This window comes from Rousettus aegyptiacus, unplaced genomic scaffold (assembly GCF_014176215.1).
Source record: "Rousettus aegyptiacus isolate mRouAeg1 unplaced genomic scaffold, mRouAeg1.p scaffold_m13_p_18, whole genome shotgun sequence".
Lineage (NCBI taxonomy): Eukaryota > Metazoa > Chordata > Mammalia > Chiroptera > Pteropodidae > Rousettus > Rousettus aegyptiacus.
In genome coordinates, this window is record NW_023416293.1 from 5138334 (window position 1) to 5159914 (window position 21581).

A 21581-nucleotide genomic window follows, 5' to 3' on the forward strand; every position below is an offset into this window, starting at 1 on the left:
TTTCGTTGTGTGCGCATCTTCTAAGTTTTCAAGGCGTTTGGAAAAAGCTAGCAGTTGTAGCGCCGTGGCAAGATGGAGTCAGGGAAAGAGGGCTTAAAACATTTCTTGACGAGGCCGAGACAGGTTCAGGCTGGGAGAGGATGAAGTGATGGGTATCCCAGCTTTGAGTGGACAGAGTGAAGGTGGACGGGGTGGCAGATGGCATACTCTGGTCCCGGGACTTATGAAAGCCATAGATGGACCTAAAGATTGGAAGGAGGGGCCTGGACCCCCTTCCCCCGCCCCACGTGCACACGATTACCCCTACTTCATATCTTGGTATTTGCTATTTTGTTTTATACTTCTAGCCTTTACACAAACATGCTGGTTCCAGTGGATGAGAAGAGGAGGGACTGGTTTATCACGCTCCTGCTATGATCCATTTATAGTCATCGCAGGTAAATGAGGACTGGTCAGCTGAGTAATCAGGAAGTAAAGGTCAGCAGAGAGGGTAATCGGACAAAAACCAAGGGAGGCAGCTGTCAGCATCCAGAAGGTCCTTTCCAGAGAGTCCTTCCTCACCCTTTCAATGCCTTTTCAATGTCACAGCAGGACTTGTTACCTGGGAGGCTATCCTTTCAGACAGGCAGGTCTCTCTGCGAAGGGTGCTAAGAATAATATTAACAAAAATAGACCTGAAATGAAATGCTGCTATTTTAGTTACCCAAACTATCCCAAAGGATAATCAAGAGTTGATTAAATGTTGGGAATACTCTTCTATAATGAACGAGCCATTAAAAATAAAAAGGATAATAATGAAACATAATGCGACTTATCTTTGGGAATTTATCTTTTTACTGTCTAATAATAAAATACATTGCTGTGTTTCTGGAGAGGAATAAGAGAATGTGCCGGGGCGAAGGGGTGGTTTCCAGTCATTAAGTATTGAACCTTGATCTCTCACATGCAATAGAATTGTATCCTGCGGATAGCATTTTCAGAGGAAAGGTGATAGAGACATTATATTGACTGAGGATGACAAAGGTGTGACTAAGAACCCTGAAAAATATGGAGAGTACTATGATTTGTAGACAATGGTGGTGACAAACCAGAAACCAGTTAAGATGCTCTTGCGTGCATGTAAAGCTGACCAGTAAATAAATGGTGGTCCGTCGGCTGTTTAGTTTTTCTTGCTACGCCTGACCTCCAAGGAATCAACTGAGCTGTCATTCTCAGATATCGCCACAAGGTGGCGCGTAATTCCCTTGGGTGCGCTCGGGCCAAGTCTCGCGGGCCAGTTGGACTGCCCTGGGTGCCGAAGGTCGGACATCAGTAATCCTACCCTAGAGATTCTTTCCTCTGCCAATACTGACCGAGCACTGTGCCCATCTGGTCCCCCTTGTTCTGTCGTAACGCCTGCCAGATGGATAGGCTCTGTTCTGAGAATTTAAGTAATCATTCACCCGAAGCCTAATGAACGCTTTACTGCAAACTGTTTCCTCTAAATTTATTTTCTACCTTTGATAATGTCTCTACAGAGACTTTATATACTTGTGACAAGTCTTTATCTACTATTTGGTGTCCCACTTTTAATTAAATGTTATTTCACATGAGTGAATTAATATAGTCTATAAACATTTTTTTAGAAAGAAAAGTATCTCGATGTATTTCTCATGTTTGCTTTATTGTAAATAGCATTAGTACGAACGTGGGGGTGTTAGACCAAAGTAGAAGTAAAGGATCAAAGAATGATTTTACAATGTTTGTTATAAATTCCTAGATTGTCTTATAGAAAAAAAGCGTTTTTGATTTTCAATTGCTACTTTTCCCTAAAGCCTCTAACTTCCAATAAAAAATAAGATGCCAAGGAAAACAAATACTGTATGATCTCACTTATAGAATTTAAAACAACAACAAAACAAGCTCATAAATACAGAAAACAGAGTGGTAGTTCCAGAGGCGGGGAATGAAGGGAGCTCCAAAGACGCAAACTCCCCGTCACGAAATAATTAGGTCCCGGGATGTAATGTGCAGCCCTGTGACTGTAGTTGATAATACTGTATTGCATATTCGAAAGTTGCTAAGAGAGTAGATCTTAAAAGTCCTCACTAGACTTATTGTGGTGATCATTTTGCAATGTATGCAAATACTGAATCATTACGTTGCACACCTGAAAGTGACGTAATGTTTTATGTCAATTACGTCCCAATAATAAAAAATAGGTTAATTGCTGGGATCTTGGTAAGTTGAAAAATGCTTCCCACCGATGGTATATCTTGTCAGTAAATTTATCTGAAAGCGTTCCTTTCACTGTGTGGTATGGAATCATTTCTTTAAAAGTAATTTAATTTGTTCTTTCTTTAAAAAATTGACGTCTGGATTTCGTGTCATACTTAGGACAGCTCCTCCCAATAAGATTATACAGAACTTTGCTCATGTTTCTTTAAGTACTGAGTTCTTTCCAGTTTTTGGTAACAAACAATGCTGGAATCGCTCAGTCATTGGGATGCACATACTCAGATTTGGAAGAAATTGCTATGTTTTCCGAAGTGGTTGGGCCAACAGATGTAAATTTTCCTTCTAATTCATACGGATGGGTGCCCCAAAAACTGTTACCGGAAACTAAATATCTGCCGGAAACATTTTTAAAAAACATTTTGGTCAAAACCATTTTGGCATCGTTCTCCTTGCTCGCTTTCTCACGTGCCGTTAAATTGGTCCATGGCCACTAGCGAGTCTCCGTGGACCGGCATAGGCCCCTCTACTCCTTCCCGGTCCGCCGCTAAGAAACTTAGGCCTGAGTTTAGTGTTCGATTCCTCCCCACCCCACACCCCCAGACCACAAGTGTTTGCTTTTTCTCTTCATGGGTTTGATGAAAACCTAAATAGCAATCCAAATCTACCTGTTACGTAAACAAACGAACAAAAAGATGAACTATTTTCAACTAAAAAGATCCTTGTTAAGACGGGAAGGCAACACATCAAGGTGAAGTCCCAGCTGGGGGGCAGTGGAGAGGTCATCAGGTATCAACCTGTCTTCTTATCACCTTTGCATGGCCATAATTATAGGGTCAGCTCTGGCCTCCAGACTTCAGGGTAGAAAGGGATCTTCTAAGCATCCTGGTATGTTAAGGGTTTTTTTTTTTTGTTTTTGGTGGGGAGGGCTGGTGGGTGTGGTCACCGACAGGAACCCAGGTCACACACAAGGCCCAGTGGCACCTCTGAGGGGTCCTGAGCTCAGGGCTCAGCTCAGTCCTTAGATTTTTAGGTCCAGCACCTGGATCTTCTTTGTCCACCCAGGGATGGCCTGGTGCCCGCTAGGCTGACTGCGGACTGACACGTCCCTTAGAACTCCAGCAGAAGGATTTGCAACAAGGGTCCCTCTCTTTCCCGTGACCGGAACGCCTGGGTCTCCGATCCACGGCCCTGGAAAGGGAGCTGCCGTCATTTGCCGCAGAAGGGCTCTCGGGTGACCGTGACTCATCAGAAGACTCTTTCCTAAGCATAGAACACGGACAACGGCAGCGTGCTGGGCACGGGAGGACTTCATCTATGTTCCCGTAAAACTTGATGAAAAATCCCTTCTTCTCATGAGAGGACATTTCCCCAGTGACAGGGCTGTTTGTCCAGGGACCCCAGAGACAAGCTCTTGTACAGAGATGGATGCTATCGGCTTCTTTTGTCTTCCTGAACCCATTGTTTTCTTCCTAGTTCACGCCCTCTCTGACACATTGTTCGTCAGATGGCTTTGGCGTCACCGGTTGAAGCTACGATCAAGGGCTATTTCGGTCAGTCTGACGGATGATGCCAGTCAGACTTTCCAGAATCTGAGGGGTGGATTATTTATTAAATTGGGAGTTTGGGAAGGATTTCAGCTTCTCTGACATTTTCCCAAGTTGACTAATCTGCTGTCTGTGCTGGGAAATCAAGCTGACCCCTTTTCCTAGTGGCCTTGACAACTCATCTCTCTGTAGCTACACGAGGGGACGAGCCAGACAGACAAAGCATTCTGGAGTCTGCACAAACCCTCCGCTGGCTCTGACGTTTTCATCCACAGAAGGCGCAGGCAGCTTTGGTACAGAAAGTGGGCCAGGACATTGTCTTGCCACTGCTCGCCCTGTGACACTTCAGCTCACGTAGCTCTGGCCCTGCTCGGGGCTCCTGGTAAACTCCTGAGCTCTGAAACTCAGGCCAGCACGCCACCAGGTTGCAGGACTGTGTGTGTGTGTGTGTGTGTGTGTGTGTGTGTGTGTGTGTGTGACTGCTTCCCCTAAGACAACTGTCGAAAATCCCATGGCGGAAATCCCCCTCTGTCCCCACCCAGGCGCCAGAGGGCGAGTCTGCAGTGGACACCGAGGCAGGAGGCCTTTCAAGTGGGAATCGCAGAGGGCGGAAGGAGACGCAGCTCAGAGAGAATGGGTGCAGGAGGTACAGCTCAGAGTGAATGGGTGCCTTCAGGGCTGTTGGCAGGTCACTGCGTGGATGAGACCAGATGGGGTGAGTCATGTCAGGAAGTGACCTACGTGGCCGGGGCTGGGAGGCAGTGTCCACTGTTTGCACTGGTTTGTTAGTATCGATCCAAAACGACTCAGGCAAACCATTGGCCTCTGTTCTTGAAAATCCTCATGGAAAACCCCATGTAATTACAAATATGAGGTAAGAAATTCAGGGCCGTTGACCCAAAGGGAATCGTGCTGACCTGTTGTCTCTGTGTGACATGTCACTCTTCAGCCAGCGAGCACCCAGGCAGGTCAAGATAACACAGCAGAAGGAGCAGGACGTGACATCCAGCAGGCTTGGGTTTTCATGGCGACTCCTCCACTTCCTGGCTCAGATCCTCGTACTTTTTTTGAGTGGTTGGTTTTTTCTTCTGTAAAATGGAGTCCTAGTAATTACCTCATGGAGTCGTGGGAATTTAATAATATTGCAAAAGTGCTCAGTAAACTAAATGAGAACCCTCATTATTTGAGGACCTTATGATGTCTTTTCTTCCTTCCTTCCTTCCTTCCTTCCTTCCTTCCTTCCTTCCTTCCTTCCTTTCTTTCTTTCTTTCTTTCTTTCTTTCTTTCTTTCTTCTTTAGAAGACATTTGACAAGCCTTAAGATTTTATCTCTGGATCCGGCTCTCAGAATCTTGAGTTCTAGATTTCATTTTTATTTCTATATAATTGATGTTAAGTTATAATACTATAGTTTTGCTAGAGACACAGAAAATATACCCCTTTTGTTCTTGTTGAAAGATGAAATCTTGCATTTTTCTATGCAGGGAAGTAAACTCTACACTGGTTCTAGTAGATTGTATATAGTTGGCACTAGGTACATTAGCTGAGCAGAATCCCACTGGGCACGTGACAGTGGGTGACTCTGGACAAAGGCCTGGGAGGTGATGTGACCACATTGGCAATGCCACCAACAGCGCCCATGTGTGTGTGTGATATGTTAAGAGCTTTGGTACCATCTGAGACTTTTTTCTGTGTTCCCGCCCTCTTTACACAGTAACGATTGGCACCTATGACTTTAGTACCTTAGGACAAAGGGCAGTAGGACAGAGGACATAGAATATGATCATGGCATATGGCTCCACGGTTAGGATATATAAATACTGGTGTCAGTGTAAATGCTGGCTCGAGGGACAGCACAAATTACACATTTCCACTCACATTTGCCTTTTCCTGCTAATGACCCTCAGGTTGGAAACCTCAGTGTCCCCTTGAGCTCTTCTCTCTTTGTCCCCTTCAGTCCAGAAGGCGCTGTCTACACCCACTCCATCCACGTGGTATTTCTACCCCTTCCTCACGCATTCCCAGCGTAGGCTGAGCCCTCTTTGCCTGCACGCATTAGAGTGGACCCTCCCCAAAGCAGAGCCCGGTCCGAGGACCTGAGCGCAGAGCGGGAGTGGGGGGATGTGACGGGGAGGGAGGGAAAGCCAGCAGCGGGTGTGTCATCAGGGTCCAGACTGCTTTGCGCAGTGGGAGTGATTCCACGACGACCTTTTAAGACGGGCGCAGACGCCATCCAGAACAGCCCACCTGAACGGCAGCAGAAGATAAACACTTATGTGACGCTTCTGTCCCCCTGCAGCGGAAGGGGACCCTGCACTTCTGAGCTGCACTTGCCCAGGGCCTGGTGGCCTCTCAGCCTCAGAAGAAGCCTGGGACAGTCAGCTAAGAAAACGCTGCATATCACCCGAAATCACGGGTGGGCTGAGGGGCACCGCGGTGCCTGGCTCACCTGGGCAGTGGCGGTCGCTTCCTGATTAGTCTTCCTACCTGTCAGCTCGGTCCCTCCTACGCATGTCAGTTTACTCTTCCCAAAGAACATGTGTTCGTCTGCTTGCGATCCTTCCATTTCCCTTCGCGACATCCTGGAGAGAAGACAAGCGCCTTGCGATGGCATTCCAGGTCCCCGGAGCTGGCTTCGAGCTCAGGTCCTACAGAAAACCTGGCACGGGCCAGCATCGCCCCCTGCTCCCCAAGGGCCCGAGCCCTTCCCACCTCTCACTACGGTTACTCATGCCCTCCCCTCTGCCCAAAGAGCTTCTCCTTCCTCTGCTCTGCGTGTTGAAATCCTTCCATCCCTCAAGGCACAATTCAAATGTCACCTGCATTAGTTTTCAATTGCTGCATAACGAATTACCACGAACTTAGTGGCTTAAACCGACAGCCATGTACGACGTCATGGCTCTGCAGGTCCGGGGTCTGAGGAGCTCACTGGGTCCTCTGCCCTGGGTCTCACAGGGAGGAAGTCAGCGTGTCAGTGGGGTGGGCTTTTATCCATGATTCTGGGGTAGAATCCACTTTCCAGCTTATCCGGGTCGTTGGCTGAATTCGGTTCCTTGCAGTTCTAAAAGGAGGTCATCTTGCTGGCTACTGGCTGGGGTTGCTCTCAAGTCCTTCCCCGTGGTCCTCTCATCTCAGCTACAGAGAACCTACCAGAGCCCAACACCCTTTACTCTGTGAATGTCCTTCTAGAAGACTCCTGTGATGAGACTCCTGGACCACCTGGATAAGCTCCCTTTTGCCAAATAAAGAAACAGAATTGTAGAAGTGGCATCTCATTCTATTCCGGGGTTACACCCACACTTGAAGAAGACGAGATTACATAAGGGTCAGGGCGGGGCAGTCATTCTGAGAATTCTGCTGCTATACCACTTCCTCCAGGAAGCCCTCTCTGATCTCTTCTAGTGGGAGCAGTTTCCTTACTCTGTGCCTCCTTGCGCTTCAGGGGAATGAACTCATTGCATGCCCTGGAGTTACTGCGGCTGACCCGCCTCTCTCTACAGGGAGGAAATACGAGGCCATGGACCTCACTTGCCTTCAGTTTGTCATTCTTAGTGTGGGTTCCTCAAAGTCCCTGAATTACTTTTTGTGCCAGCATATGTTTGGTATCGTACCATATTTAAATATAGAAGCACACATACAAGACAAATCTAAAAACGTTTTTAAAAAGGTACAGAGCCGTAAAATAAATGAAGTTCCATAGGAAAGAAGGTTCTTGAGTATAGTTTTTACAGGTGTTTTCATGACATTTTTCGGTATGTGTTCTTGGTGGGTTAAGTATGAAATATTCTTCTCTGTTGCTTTTAGTGCTATTTCCTTAAATTTAATAATGTTTTTATCGAGGTTTTATTTTCTTTTTATAGGTAATAAGGTATAATACCTGTAAAGAGCATTTAGTTGGAATTTGAAAATCGAATCTAAGATTCTGTCTTTTAATTGGTGTTTTACCATTTACATTTATCATGATTACTGATATATTTAGACTTGCCATTATTACCTAATTTTGTGTTTTTTGTTTTCCATTTATTTTTGACTTTTTTCTTCTTTCCTGAACTGATACAGTTTTCTTTATTCTGATTCTAGATGTAATAACTTGGGGGTTACCTTAAATGTTTAGCACATACCTGTTTTTTCCTATCAAAGATTGAAGTTAATCAGTATTTACATCCTCTTCCCGAATGAGGCAAGAATTTAGTGCATTTTAACTTCCTTCTAAACTCTACTCCCTTACCTACCCTGATATTGGCATTCATTTTAGTTTGTTTTTAAACGTGCAAAAACTAGTTATTATTACCATTAATGATCAGTACATTTTTGGATTTAGATGTGTTACTGTATATTACCAGTTTCTCTTATTTTCCTTATTCTACATCTTCCTTTATGTTTTTCCGCCCTTGGGTAATTTTTCAGTGACACAATTTGGGCAGTAACCTTTGTAAGTTGTTGTGTATTTAAAATAATTTACTTCTAAATTTGCTTTGTTTTTTAAATTTTTTATGACACAAAATTTCAAATATGTATTTGAAATTTGTATATCTTTTATATATCATGTGTCATGATCTTTCGCATATCCATTCTTCGACAACTACCAATGAGTGGCCAACATCACTTCATGTATATCTTCACCCTTTCCACTGTCTACTGATTATTCTGAAGCCAGTTCACATTAAAATTACACGGAACACAAACAATAATTCCTAAGCATCATCACATATCCAGGCGGTGTTGAAATTTCTCAATTCTCTGTCTCACTCTCGTTCTGTCGCTGTCTCTGTCTCTAGTTCGATATTCAGGATTCAGATATTACAAAAGATGGTAAAATTTGCAATAATCATATGATATTATCAACTATTCAAATGACTTTTCCTTAAGCGATAGTTTGGTTGGGCATATAACCTTTTCTTTTTGGAAATAATTTATTCAGAGATCTTTCTCATTTTTTTTTAAATATCAGACACTCAGAAGAGGGCAATATTGCTTCACCTCCACGTGGCACACGTGACAAGTTTTGTGCATGTGACAATTGGAGAGCTGCGGAACCACATCTGCTTTGGCATAAGGTAAAGCATTTCATTCAGACTTGCAAAACGATAGTGTTAAAATTTAAATCTAATGCCTTTACAGATTCACAATTACATAAACATGTAATTTTTAATCCAATGAAAGTTTATTTTTGCAACTGTTTCTTAAATTATAACTCGTTAATTCAATTTCTGATAACCGAATTGTAACTATTTGTATGATCTCACACCATTTGCAAAGTGTTTCCGCATCTGTAGCAGGAACTCCCCGGGGCCCGGGGCTCCTCGGCCTCTGGAGGCACTCAGACTGTCCTATGATAACAAGTCTGTTATTTCATGGGGCCATCTTACAAACCACGGAGTCCTACACATCCTGCCTCTCCAGTTCTCCGTGGGGTGCCCTAGTCGCCCCCAGATCATCTCGGCGTGCAGTGCTGCTACTGCTGCTTGAAGCATCTGGGTTGCGAGAGTCATACACCTACGCCCAGAGAGTCTGGCATCTCTCCGCGGTCCTGCTGCTGTGGAGAGCGCCTTAGGTCCGTCAGGGAGCAGCAGGGAGATCTCATTCCTCAACCTTCTCCTTAGCTGCTTGGATCCTGGTGCAGAGCTGACCCCATCCTCCACATCCTGTCTTTGTCCTGGGCCTTTATGATCGTCAGGAGCCAAGTTCCGTTCTCTTCCCGTCTTCGAGGGCTATGCAGGCAGCTACCTCCCTCACTGAGTTTTGTTTAGTCGCTTGCTCTTTCCTGAAAAGCATCTCTTCATTCTTCCCCACCTCTTCCCAGCTGCTGGTTCTGGACTTGAATCGGTCATTGCAACCTAAGTCTCATGTTTCTCTGTGCGGTCTAACCCTGCCTGTATAAAAATATCTGATCCCCGTGGCAATCCTGTGAAGAAACACAGGCGTTATTATCCCCATTTAAGACAAAACCAAGGCTTAGAAAGAGCCAAGTAGGGCTTGAGAAAGTATACACCGGGGAAAGAATCGCTTGAATAAAAAATTGAGGTATGACTAGGTAGCTACTTTGCTTGGGGAATGAAAGCCCTAAAGTAGATTACGATGGGGACATGTGCCTTTGGGTCAGGGGAAGTTTGGCCCCAGACAGAGGGGCCATTCAGACTTTCCCAGAGGGTTTGCTCTACATAATCAACACCAACAGCCAGTGGTCCCAAGTAGGTCGAGGTTCGCCAATTGATACTATGTAAAAATAAATGTGGCCGCCCCCTATAGAATGCTTACCATGGCCTAGGTTCTGGGCTAAATGTTTTATATATGCGATCTCCCTTAGTACTCAGAGTAACTTGGAGTCAAATAGTAGTTTCCTCATTTTACAGATGGGGAAACTGAGGTGTCCCAAGATTGAAATAAATCATCCCATGCCATACAGCTGTTAAGCGGCAAGGGTGGCTTTATTCTGCGTGACGCTGGCTCCATGGTTTTAGTCACTCTGCTTTATATCCTTTCGAGGACTGAAGTTCTTAGATACCAAGTAGGCTTTATTTCAGGAGCGGAGTTAGACAGGTGGACTTAGGCTGTCTCTAGTTAAAGGGACTAATGCTCCCCACTTATACCTTAAAAATGTTTTATTGATAGAGACTCAGCAGCTTTTGATCTCTTGACAAATCAGTCCGGTGCTGCCCTGCAGTTCCTGGTACCCCTAAAAGTAACGCACGTGGAGGGTTTTCCTCCACCCTGTTTGAAGATGCCTTCTGTGGAGTATTGCCCGGTCTACCCCTCCCCCCCCTTTTAAATTTGTTCTCAGACGGACTTAAGATTCATGACTTAGGCTGCTGGCATTCTTTGGAAGGAGACACTTACATTGTCACACTCCTTCAGGACCTGCAGACACCCCTTGCTGTCCTTAGGTTCAACCAGTATCGGGTTCGCTGGCCCGGCTCACCGTGCGGGTTAGTGTCTAGAGTCTGCACACCGATCCAGCGTCCCGCTCTCACGGGCTGTCTCCCCCGAACCCACACACGCTTGTCCCCAGGGATGACAGTGTCAACTGGCCTGCTGCTTCTGAGGACAGCTGTGCGGCTCCGCCCCTCTGTCGACCTTGCCGCTTGGGAGCCGCCAGGCTGTCTTCTGGTTCGACAAGTTCTGTCGGTTAACCACAGGTCGAGGAGGATTCTCCTTGTCGGAGGCCTGGGTGTCCTCGCCGGTATCACACGAAGAACCCACCTCACGATGTCGTGGTTTATGACCCTCTTCGTGTTCCCCAAGAACTTCTGGTATGCTTGACTTTGAGCGGGAAGTCTCCTGGTTAGCAGACACTTCTGCACTGGTGTCCGTATAAAGAACCAGATCAGCTGACCAAAAGGAGCCTCTTCCAGCTCTCATGCAATTCGAGGATGATTAATGCACCGACTCCGTCCGAATGGCACACTCCGGTTCCTGCAGCCTCGAGCATCCTGACATGAGCTACAGACTTCAGGCCTGCCGGGCGCTCGCAGAGCTGCGGCTGGGACTTGGTGCCATGGCGGCTGCTCAGATGTTTCGCCAAGTTTTCTTTCACTTATAGTTAGAAGCGGAAGTGAAAAGCGTAGACCTAGCGCCAGGAAGGGACCTGCCACAGCGGCTCACTGATATGTGGCCTTATGCAAGTTACTTTTCTCTCTAGATCTAAATTTCTTATCAGTCAGCTGGGACTACTAACAGTATCAGTTCCGCAGGGTTGTTATGAGGGTTTAGTAAGATGTAGTATGTTATTGTTTCAGGATCTGGCATGGAACTGAAAATCAAAGGTACTTCCTATTATTGATATTCATGGATTTTTTCCTAATCAAATCACAAAAGAATGTAGTTCATGAGTCATCTCTTTTTTAGATCTCAGAGTAGCTGTGCACCTTTGCCCACCACCCACAGATCACGTAGGTAGGACATACAAATCACACCCTAGAAAAGCACCTTATTTTATGTCAACTCTCAGCAGGGAGATTGAGCTAAAAGCTTCCTCCCCCAGCCGAGCTGGAGCATAATACTCTGTGTGCCTGGATACGTAGAAGAGGCCAGGCCCTTTCTGATGAAATGAAATTTCTCCGAGACAGAGCTGTCCATTTCAATCCAGGCCGAACTGAGTCAAAATGGGCTCATCTGACCCAGCGAGGTATCAGGACGACCCATTGCTCTTACATTCTTGTGAGTGTTACGTCGCGCTAAGGTTTTCTGCCCTCCTTGTCTATGACAGCCTGCCTGAGAACTCGAGCCTGCCCTGCCCACAGTTTGGCCCTCTGCCACTTACCTGATGATTACAATCTCAGTAACAGCTCCTGCCTGAACCTACACCCTCTCCCGTCCACACACCAGTTTAATCACACCCAACCGGCCAACCCCGCATGTCTCCTGTAGGGCCTCTCGCCCCAGTGGCTCCTGCCTGCTGACGGATCTCCCCTCGGAGCCTCCAGAAGCAGGGAGCCCCCAGACTGAGTCGTTCTCTGCTGGCACCTGTGAGAAGCCAGAAGAATTTTTGACGTTAAGCTTATCTGAATTCCTCATCTGAAGTATCGGAGCCGCCTTCCGTCAATGCACAGGGATTTCGGTCTCAGATAAGGACTGAGTATGCATCACGGGCTGAGGTTAAGGCCAGGGTTCGGTGAAGCCGGGTCTGACACCGCTTGTGCAAGACAGTGCTTTATTTGGCTTCGCAGCCCCTGTCTCAGAGAAGGCATTCTGCTTCCAGGTCTTCCCTAGATTTTGACCTTTGATTCCATGCTGTCCCTTTTCTTTGCATTTGGCTCAGGTGACTTTACCAACACACTCAGAGATGGCAGTGGGCAGACAAGCCCTTTGCTCCTTTAGGCAGTGTGCCTAGCGGTGGAGTGTGGGCTTCGGCCTTAGGCAGACCTGGATTCGACTTCCGTCTTCGCTATTCATTAGGGATGAGGGTCTCTGCCCTAGCCACTCTGGCCTCTATGCCGCTCACCAGACATGCCAAGCGCCCTTCTCCCTGAGGGTCTCTGCATGCGCCGTTCCCTCTGCCTGGGACGCTCCTCATCCAGACTTTCTGAGGATAGTTGCTTCTTGCCATTCAGATCTCACCGTAGCGTCATCTCTTCAGATAGAATTCCCCGACCGCCGTCTCTAAAATATCTACCCTGCGCCAGTCACTATTTCTTCATCTTATTTTAATTTCTTCGTGGCACCTGTCCTCTTCACTTGTTTATCATTCGTCATCCTCAGCTGATGATGGCAGAGCATGAGCTTGTCCATTTTTTACCTCGATATTAGTAGAGCTTAGGATTGAGCATATACATAGTAAGTCCTTGGTGAGTACTTATTGAATGAATCAATGGGTTGGCGTCTCTAGGAATTAGAGATAATAGTACTTCCCTATAGGGTTAGTGAAGATCAGATGAGAACGTGTTTGTAAAGGGCTTAGCGCGATGCTTGGCCAACAGTGACTGGTGGGCCCATTACTATTATTTCCACTTGTATTTTCCCGCTTGTGACTTTATAAGCTCCTCTAGGGCGCAGATTATGTCTTATTATATATTTAATACTGTTATGCCTATAGTAGACACCAATAAAACTTAGTTCAAATGAAATAAAATTTCCTTCTAGTAAATCAAAGCTTCAACTAGATAAAGTAGAAAACACACCAACTCCAGGTGAGCTCATCTTTAGGACTCAGCTCCCGGGCCCTCCACACAGCACAGGGTCTCCGGTCGGCCATTCCCTGAGCACTGACCTCACTCATGTGCTGGTGGGTGCATTTTCTTCCACTGGGCTGCATGGCCTTTGAATCTCACTTGTCTTGTCATCCTCGATGGCTGGCCCCGTGCCTCCTGGAAGTCAGTATAGAAGTGTTTAAGGACAGGAGAGCAGTAAAGGGACAACGGCATAATGATTAAGAGTGCAGACTTTAGACCCAAAGCACCTGAGTGCCAATCCTAGCTTCTGCCACTCACCCACTGTGAGGCTTCGGACAAGCCACTTAACCTCTCTCTGCGCGTCGGGTTCCTTATTCACAAAGTGAGGATCGCAAAAGTACCAACCTCACAGTTATCGTGGCAAAGATTCCCTATGTGCAGGGTTCTCAGAGTCCTGTCTTCGATTCTACATGCGGGCCTCGTTTCACGACCACGTGCCCCAGGCCTTTCCTGGTTCATAATGCACATTCAGTAGTGTTTAATGAATCAAATGGAAAAGTTCTATGTGAATTGAAAATTTTTGGTAAATAAAAACATATTTAAATGGACAGGGATTATTTCCTATAGTTGGTCTTTTGTAATATGTATAAGCATGCCTTAATTGTTTTTTTTTTTAACTTTAAATTTATCCTATTAAGTGTAGTAAATGTGAAGAATTTTAAGGAATAGCTTTTCCCCTAAATCAATTTATAAACAACTTCAGAGAACAAAAATCACTTTAAGAGAAGAAAAGATCTTCAGTGGTTATAGCTTGGGACTCGGTTCGAAGTGGAATCTCTCCAACCAGAGCTCCTTTTTCCGTTTTATGGTTTTCTATGTTTGTTTTCTCTGTGGACCTTTATAAAGCTTCCTCTGGGCTGTAACTAGAGCAGTAAAAACCGAGTTCCGCTGAGACTTTTAAAAATGTTTCTCCTCCTCAATCAGCATTGGGCAACAGTCGGGGGTGCGGTGGAATGTTCTTGACTGTCAATTAATAAGTAACTTAAGTGTTACACATAACTGTTTCTAGAAGTGAGCTATGGACTCTGAATCAGGTTTAAATGAAGGTATAGAAATCTTCTGATTAGTTTTTCCCCTTCTAACTGTTTATGTCCAGCTATTGGGAAAAAAATGTTTTTATAGTAGTACCATGATTGCGTTTATTTAATACTTAATTGATGGTGAAACATCGTGTGCTAAACTAAAGGGAATATAAGAACTTTCAGAATTGATTCTTTCCCCAATGGAACTTTGGCCATGTAGCTATAAAACCAGCATTTTCACAAGTACTCTTACAAATATTCGAATAGGACACGAATTTAAAAAGGGTTTTAAAGTGATTAGAACTCAGTTTGTTCTGATATAACACAGTGGATGTGCATAGAGACCCGGAAGAAATACCTGTGCCTTCCTCATAGTGGAATAAAAGCCCCTTTGCACTGGGCACAATGGAAGCCACAGCAAGTTCTGTGACGGCCAAGGGCCTTTGTGACACCTCAGCACTTAAACGTGTCTGTTTTCAGTGTTTTTAGGCTACCCTCCTCTTGCTTGTTAATAGTGATACCTCGATTTAATGTCCTGAAATCTCACCAAGTAGGTTTTCTTTCTTATCAAATGCTGCATAGTAATTATAAAATTACAAATCTAGTTCTTCATAGATGACGATCTCACGGGCCCATCATCAGAAGGGCCTGCTTTTTAGGTTTGTATTCCAGCAATGGGTTTGAGTTCTGTAGATCACTTCCCCCTCATTCAACCTGAACCTCTTGTAGCCATTTATGAGATGGTTTTTTTTAGGGGGGGAGGTGATGAGTATAATATGGCCACAGGATTGGGAAAATGTACAAAACACTGGCCGTTATGGGCTGACTTGCGTCCACCCCTCTGACACCCTTTGTCCTTCAATCTGCTTCATCCATATGCTCGCCACCTTGACTGAGGAGTTTTAAGCTTGGGCTTGACACGATTATATTTCTGCTAAAAAGAATGTTCTTGCTACTAGGTAAAGCAGGAGTCAGCAAACTTCCTCTTTAAAGGACCAGATAGCAAATGCTTCGGCTTTCCAGCCCGACCAGGGCCTGTTACAACTACCCGACTCTGCCTTCGTGGCATGAAAAGGCGAAGGGCTTAGTGTGGCTGCGTTCCGATAAACTTTACTCGAGGACACTGACATTTAAACGTCATATAATTTTCACGTGTCACAAGATATCCTTGCTCTTTCGATTTTCTCCCTCTCGACCATTAAAAAAAGGTAAAAGCTGTTTTCGCTCCTAGGCCATCAGAAACCAGGAGGAGGGCCGTGTTCGGCCTGCAGTTTGCCACCCTCTAGGTGAAGAGGAATTGAAAGCAGCAGGAAGACCTGCTGAGGATGCTATTAGAGAAGTCAGCAGCGAAACCTCACTATGCCGAGCAAGGAGGAGAGAGTGTGGCCAACGTTTATTAAGCACCAGCAATTCCACATTTATTGAGTACCTACTATGCCCTAGGCACAGCGTGAGGGCTGGAGATATGTCGATAAAAGAATAACGAAGAGTTTTTGCCATTGGGTCTAGTTTGGGAGACCATAACAAATAAATTATATATGTGTGGATACACACACACACACACACACACACACACACTACACATGTATCCTGAACATGAATGAGACATTAATTGAGAAACATCAAACATGGCTTCCAAGAATGACTTTATTTATTTATTTATTTATTTATTTATTTATTTATTTATTTATTTTAGGCAAAGCAACCCCTGGTTGACCCCACAGATTGCAAAGACCTTGTCAGCTTACAATCCCTTATTTTTTTATTTCTTTTGTTTTGTTTTTTACACCCACGGCACCTTCCTAGGTGGTCTCCCATCCAAGTACTAACCAGGCCCAACTCTGCTTAGCTTCCGAGATCAGACAGGATTGGGTTTGTTCAGGGTAGCACGGCCGTAGCAAGAATGACATTTAGCTCCGTACTTCAAAGATGAGTCCATAGAAGCTTATTGTACAGAGTAAGGGGGAAAGTATTCAAGGCAAATGGGAAAGAAAGCATGATGGGTAAATGCAAGGAACCTTGAAACTCAAGCCCCGACTCTCTCTTTTGAAGTGGCGCTAACTTCAGGGGTATGCAGGACAGAGCCAAATAAATGTGGAGGCCAAGAAACCTATAAAAATGCGGTATCTGAGGTTTCAGGAAGGAGGATAATTGGTGGAACACTGAACGGTCCTACGTGACCCGGGTCTTGGCTACGTCTTCCATCTCTCCTACCAACTGCCCCCCGGTCCGCTCAGCTCCAGGCACGCTGGCCTTGTCGCTGTTTCCTTAAGATGCCAGGCCCAGTCCTGCGGCAGGTGCTTTCGCCCATCGTTCCCCTGCCTGAAGGCTGATTCACTCCCTCCTCGTTCCTCAGCCGCCTTCTCCGACCACCCTACCTGACACCGACTTACTCCCCTGGTGCTACCTAGTTGCTTTGCCCGCCATGGCACTTACTGTTACCTCATGCCTTTGTGTGATGTCCAGCTCCCCCACTAGAATATAAGCTTTATGAAGGTGGAATCTTTGTTTCATTGGCTGTGGTTGCTCTAGAACAGAGCCCGGCAAAATATAGATACACAAGAGTGTCAGCGAAATAAATCAACAAAAGGAGTGGGGGAAAGGAGAGAGGAGGCAGGCTGGTTGGAGGTGGAGGGAATGAACTGTGGATCGCGACCCCCACGGCCCCTGTTTTATTGGCTGAGTGAGGTGGGAGCTGATCTTCTGGGGGGGGGTGGGGAGAGGAACGCAAGGTTTGTGATATCTGTGGGAAAGGGGGAAAGTTGGGAACTCAAACACTTGAACTTGAGCCAAACATGATTAATTATACACGCCTGGGGGTGAGGTGAGGTCCAAAAGAGAAGACAGCTCCCCACCTGGCTGGTGGTAATTTGACTTCTCTTTTTGGGGTTGAGTACAGCATTCTAGAGTCGGGAGAAGCAAGGAGAGGCTCTCGACAGACTAGGCAGGTGACAGGGTGCGCGACAAGGAAAGTGAAGCTTGACAGGGGGAAAATAACCCGTCTGAGAGGCACAGAATGAAACCAAAGCTGAGACATTATTTTTTGTTTTTTGGTTTTTTGGGTTTTTGTTTCTTTGTTTGTTGCATGCTTCTCTGGTTAAAAAAAGAAGAAGAAGAAAACAAAACCCTCCACATAAACATACCTGCTATTTGGCAGTTTGTCAGCAGGGAATTCTCAATTGGCTGGAAGTGAGTTTCGGGACAAAGTGCCAGCTCCTGTCCCTTTCTCCTTCCCTCTCCTCTGGCAAGACATTTGTGAAACAGGCAGTGAAGAAAAAAAAAAAAAAAAAAAAAACCAAAAAAAAAAACCAACCCAGGACCATTTTACTCCAATTCCTCCCTCCTCGCTTCTATTTCCATTGTAGTCATTTTATTAATAAGCTGCCAGTGCTCATACTAGCTCTAATTTACTATCGTGTGTGACCAGTTTTTGGGGCAGTGAAGAGACAGGTTTTTTCATTGTTGAGAACTGGAGGTTCAGTGATCAGTATCCAGAATTCTTTTTCTGGATGACCGTGGATTGTGCATGATATTTTAGGTTGTTTCTGAGATTTCTTTCTATGCAAGAAAATAATGAAAACCAGTGGAATGTGAGGTAGGTGTTTTGGTGCTAAATAGTCCCTTTATGTGTTTGCTGCAGGTTTGCAAAAAAGATTCTTACTTTCCACAAATGTGCTAAATTTCAGAATTAGAGTTTCTTTGATTTTTCTTAAGATTCTCAAGTTTGACATGATCTCTTCCTGCAACTTGCTCCACTATGGTCTTTTCCGTCTCAGTTGGTAGCAACTTCCATCCGTCAGGACAAACACCTTGGACTTATCCTTGACTTCTTTCTCTCATAATCTGTATCTAATCTGTCAGGAAATTCTGGGAGTTTGGCCTTCAAAATACATCCAAAACCTGACCACTTTGGACTACATCCGCTGTTACTGCCCAAGCCCCTTTCATCTTTTGCCTGGATTATTTTCAAGAGCCGCTGACAGTTTCTCTGCTAACTTTCAGTCTGTTTTCCACAGCAGCTAGAGTGATCCTATTAAAATATCAGTCAGATGGTCTGTCCAAATCCTTTCCCTGGCTTCCCACTTAGAGTAAAAACCAAAGTCCTTACATGGGCCCACAAGGCTGCACATTATTGGGCCCCTGACATCTACCTCATCTCCTAGTCCTGGAATATGCCAGGCAAGCTCCCATCTGAAGGCCTTAGCATTGGCCATCCGCTCTACCTGGCAGCCTTCCCTCATACATTCGTGTAGTTTGTGCCATCTCCTAAAAGTCTGTGCGCACACATCACCTTCTCAGTGAGGCCTGCCTAGAACGCCTGTTTAAAATTGCACCCGTATGCCTCAACCCCTTCCCCTCTTTAATTTTTGCTTATAACTCCTCTCGGTAATTTAGATAAAATTAATTGTTAATATACTTAGAGGGTTTTATTGTCCATCCAATTTTTGTTTGGTTCCTTAATGTATCTCTAGTGCTTAGAATACTCAGCACATGGTGGGATCTGATGAACATTTACTGAACCAATGAAGTGATAAATTCCCTTTACTTTACTCAAAACAATTCTCTTAAAATAACTAGACTTTAAACTGGAGTTTTGGAGAACTTTGAATTCTAATTGAATTAGCCGTAGCTCAATATTTTCAGATATGTGGCTGAGATGGTGTCATTTGGACGTTGATGGAGATTCTGGTAAGGGACATGTGGGACTAAGAAAGAATTGTCTGTCCTTGAAGCTAGATAAACCCAGGTGCTCTACTCCACTTTTTAAGACTCTGAGAGAAGTGATTCTCAGTGAGCCTGCACGGCCAATTCACCAGAAAGCTCCTGGAACCCGGGTTCCTGGAGGCTGTCTCTCTGGAAGGGGGAGGAGGAGGCCACCCCAGCTCTGCTTCTCTCTCAAGGTGAGCCACTGCATTGTCCCTGTCCCGGGCCTCGGCCTCCTTCCCTCCGAGGACAAGGACGAAAGTATGAAATCCAAGGGATTCTGGAGCAGCAGCAAAGAAGTTCCTCAGACGCTGCTTTACACTTTTTTAAAAACTTTAGGGGGTTGTTTTTATTGCGGTAAAATAGACAATTTGCCATTTTAGTCATTTTTTAAACGTACTTTTTGTAAATTATTGTCGCACAGGAGTTTGAAATGAGAAGGTGCAGCAAGGCTGATAGCTCGAGAGCTACTTCCCCGAGGAAGTCTCGGAAAGCGCTGCGGGCTGCACGGCCGCTGCAAATCTCCATTTTGTTGGGACCGGGAGGTCCTCGCGGCCTCCAGGGAGATTCCCGGGGCGGGCGAGGGCCTCCGACGAGGCTCCCGTCGTCTGGCTCCGGCCGAGCCCAGCGGCGGGGGACCCAGTCCAGGCGCCAAATCTCGGCCAAGGGATCCGGAAGGCCAAGCGTTCAACCCCGGCACAGCTGGAAACTGCCGTGCAGGTGACGGCTGCACACCCCCGCTCCTCCGGTGTGTTTCGACTGTTGTGCCACCGGAGGCGCCGCCTCCCGAGCCCCCAGCTCCGCCAGGAGGCGCGCGCCCCCGACCGCACGCCGCGCACAGCACAGAACGAGCGGGGGGCCGGCCCCGCCCCCGCGCCCCGCCCCCGCCCGCGGCCCGCGCAGGCGCGCTGCGGCCCCGCGGCCGCCCCTCCCCCAGGGCGCCGGGGGCGGGGCCCGCGCGGGGGGCGGAGCCGGCGCGGGCTCGGCGGGGGCCCGGCCCCGGGATTAGTTGGTTTCGGAGCGGAGGAGGGCGCCTGGCCGTCTCGAGCGCCGAGGAGACAAAGCCGAGTCCGGGGGAGCCGCGGGGGCTGGGACCGGGGCCCGGAGGCGCGTCCCGCCGCGCTGAGCGCTGTGCGGCCCGGCGCCGCCGCCTCGCAACAGGTCCGCCGCCGGCAGGGCGGCCTCGCTCCGCGCGCCCCTCCCCCGCGCCCGCGCCCCCCGCGGCGCCCCGCTCGGCCCGGGGCCGCGGCACGCCGCCGCTTCCATGCGGTTCGGGTCCGAAATGATGCCGGTAAGCGGGCGGGCGGGCCGCGGCCGCGGGGGCGGCCCGGAAGCGTGCGGGGTCGCGGGCGGGGGGCGGGCGCGCGCCCGCGTGCGCGTCGCCAGCGGGGCCGGGGCCCCAGGCCGGGTCGCGGGCCGGCGCGTCGCGAACCTCCGCGGCTCCCTCCTCCCGGCTCCCCGTGCGCCCCGGCGGGCGTGGGGTTCGGGGCGACCCCGACCGGGAGGAGGGGTCCCAGCCGCTGCTCCAGAGTGAGCTGAGCAGCGGGCGGGGCAGCGCTCAAACTTTTCTTTTCCTCTCTGGCCGGGTCCTGACTTCTTGCAGTTCTTGAAGGTCAGGACCAGGGGAACCGGGAATCTTCCTTGCTTTGTCTTAAAAACAAACAAACAAACCGAAAAACTAAACAACTTTTCTTTGGCGTGAAACACGCATACTGAAAGGCGTGCCCTTTTTAATTGAATTTCGATCTTGATATTTGCGACAGCAGCCAAGCCGCTCTGTCTTTTTCTGGAAAACTGGTTTTGGTAAATGCAATCTCAGAGTTTTTTGATCGCAGTAAAGCGTCTGTGTCCGGCTCGCTCTGTTTCCCACGGCGCGACCTCTGAGAGGATCTGTGAGTTCTTTCTGAGCTCCGCGGGCTTTGGAGGTGGCCACCAGGCAGGCCACAGGTGTACAGCAGGTTTGAGACATTTTTGAAACGCCTCTTTCCTTCAACGGTCTCAGGATCTGGAAGGCTGCAGTGGCTTATGCAGACTTTATAGTAGCGCGTTTCCTCGGGCAAGTTGTCCCAACACCTCTCCCACTGACGCGGGATCATATTGCAGTCATATGTTTTCTCATGGCTTCTTTTGTTCAAAGAAACAATTTTTCTTTTACTTTATATTTGCAGTCACAAATGCTGAATATAATGTTCTGTGCCCTGGCCCCCTTCTTGTGTCATGGGAGGGTGTACTAAACTTTAATGTCTGGACAAACTGAATTTATTGGAATTGAGCGTTGGGTTCAGATGGTTTGGGATATTTTGTCCTGCCAAGAGTCAAGGAATTTGAAAGTGTTAACAGCAGTATGCGTCCTGTTTCAGTTTAATACCTGGTTAGGTTTGTGATGTGAATGTCCGATAATAAATATGGACAATTGCTATGGGTGAA

At 47.0% G+C, this 21581-nt stretch overlaps 1 protein-coding gene and 1 long non-coding RNA gene across 2 annotated transcripts in view; both read left to right on the forward strand.

Annotated features, from left to right (window-relative positions):
* The window catches only part of LOC118613355, a 66994-nt gene extending 54678 nt beyond the window's left edge, over positions 1-12316 (forward strand). The window contains exons 3-4 of the long non-coding RNA XR_004955401.1: positions 8712-8817; positions 12128-12316. This is a non-coding gene — a long non-coding RNA (uncharacterized LOC118613355). The remainder of the gene's footprint in view (positions 1-8711; positions 8818-12127) is intronic.
* Positions 12317-20341: 8025 nt separating this feature from the next.
* The window catches only part of TP53BP2 (tumor protein p53 binding protein 2), a 49174-nt gene continuing 47934 nt past the window's right edge, over positions 20342-21581 (forward strand). The window contains exon 1 of the mRNA XM_036235419.1: positions 20342-20445. Within this exon, the coding sequence (XP_036091312.1) occupies positions 20419-20445 (27 nt within the window). The 5' untranslated portion in view covers positions 20342-20418. The remainder of the gene's footprint in view (positions 20446-21581) is intronic.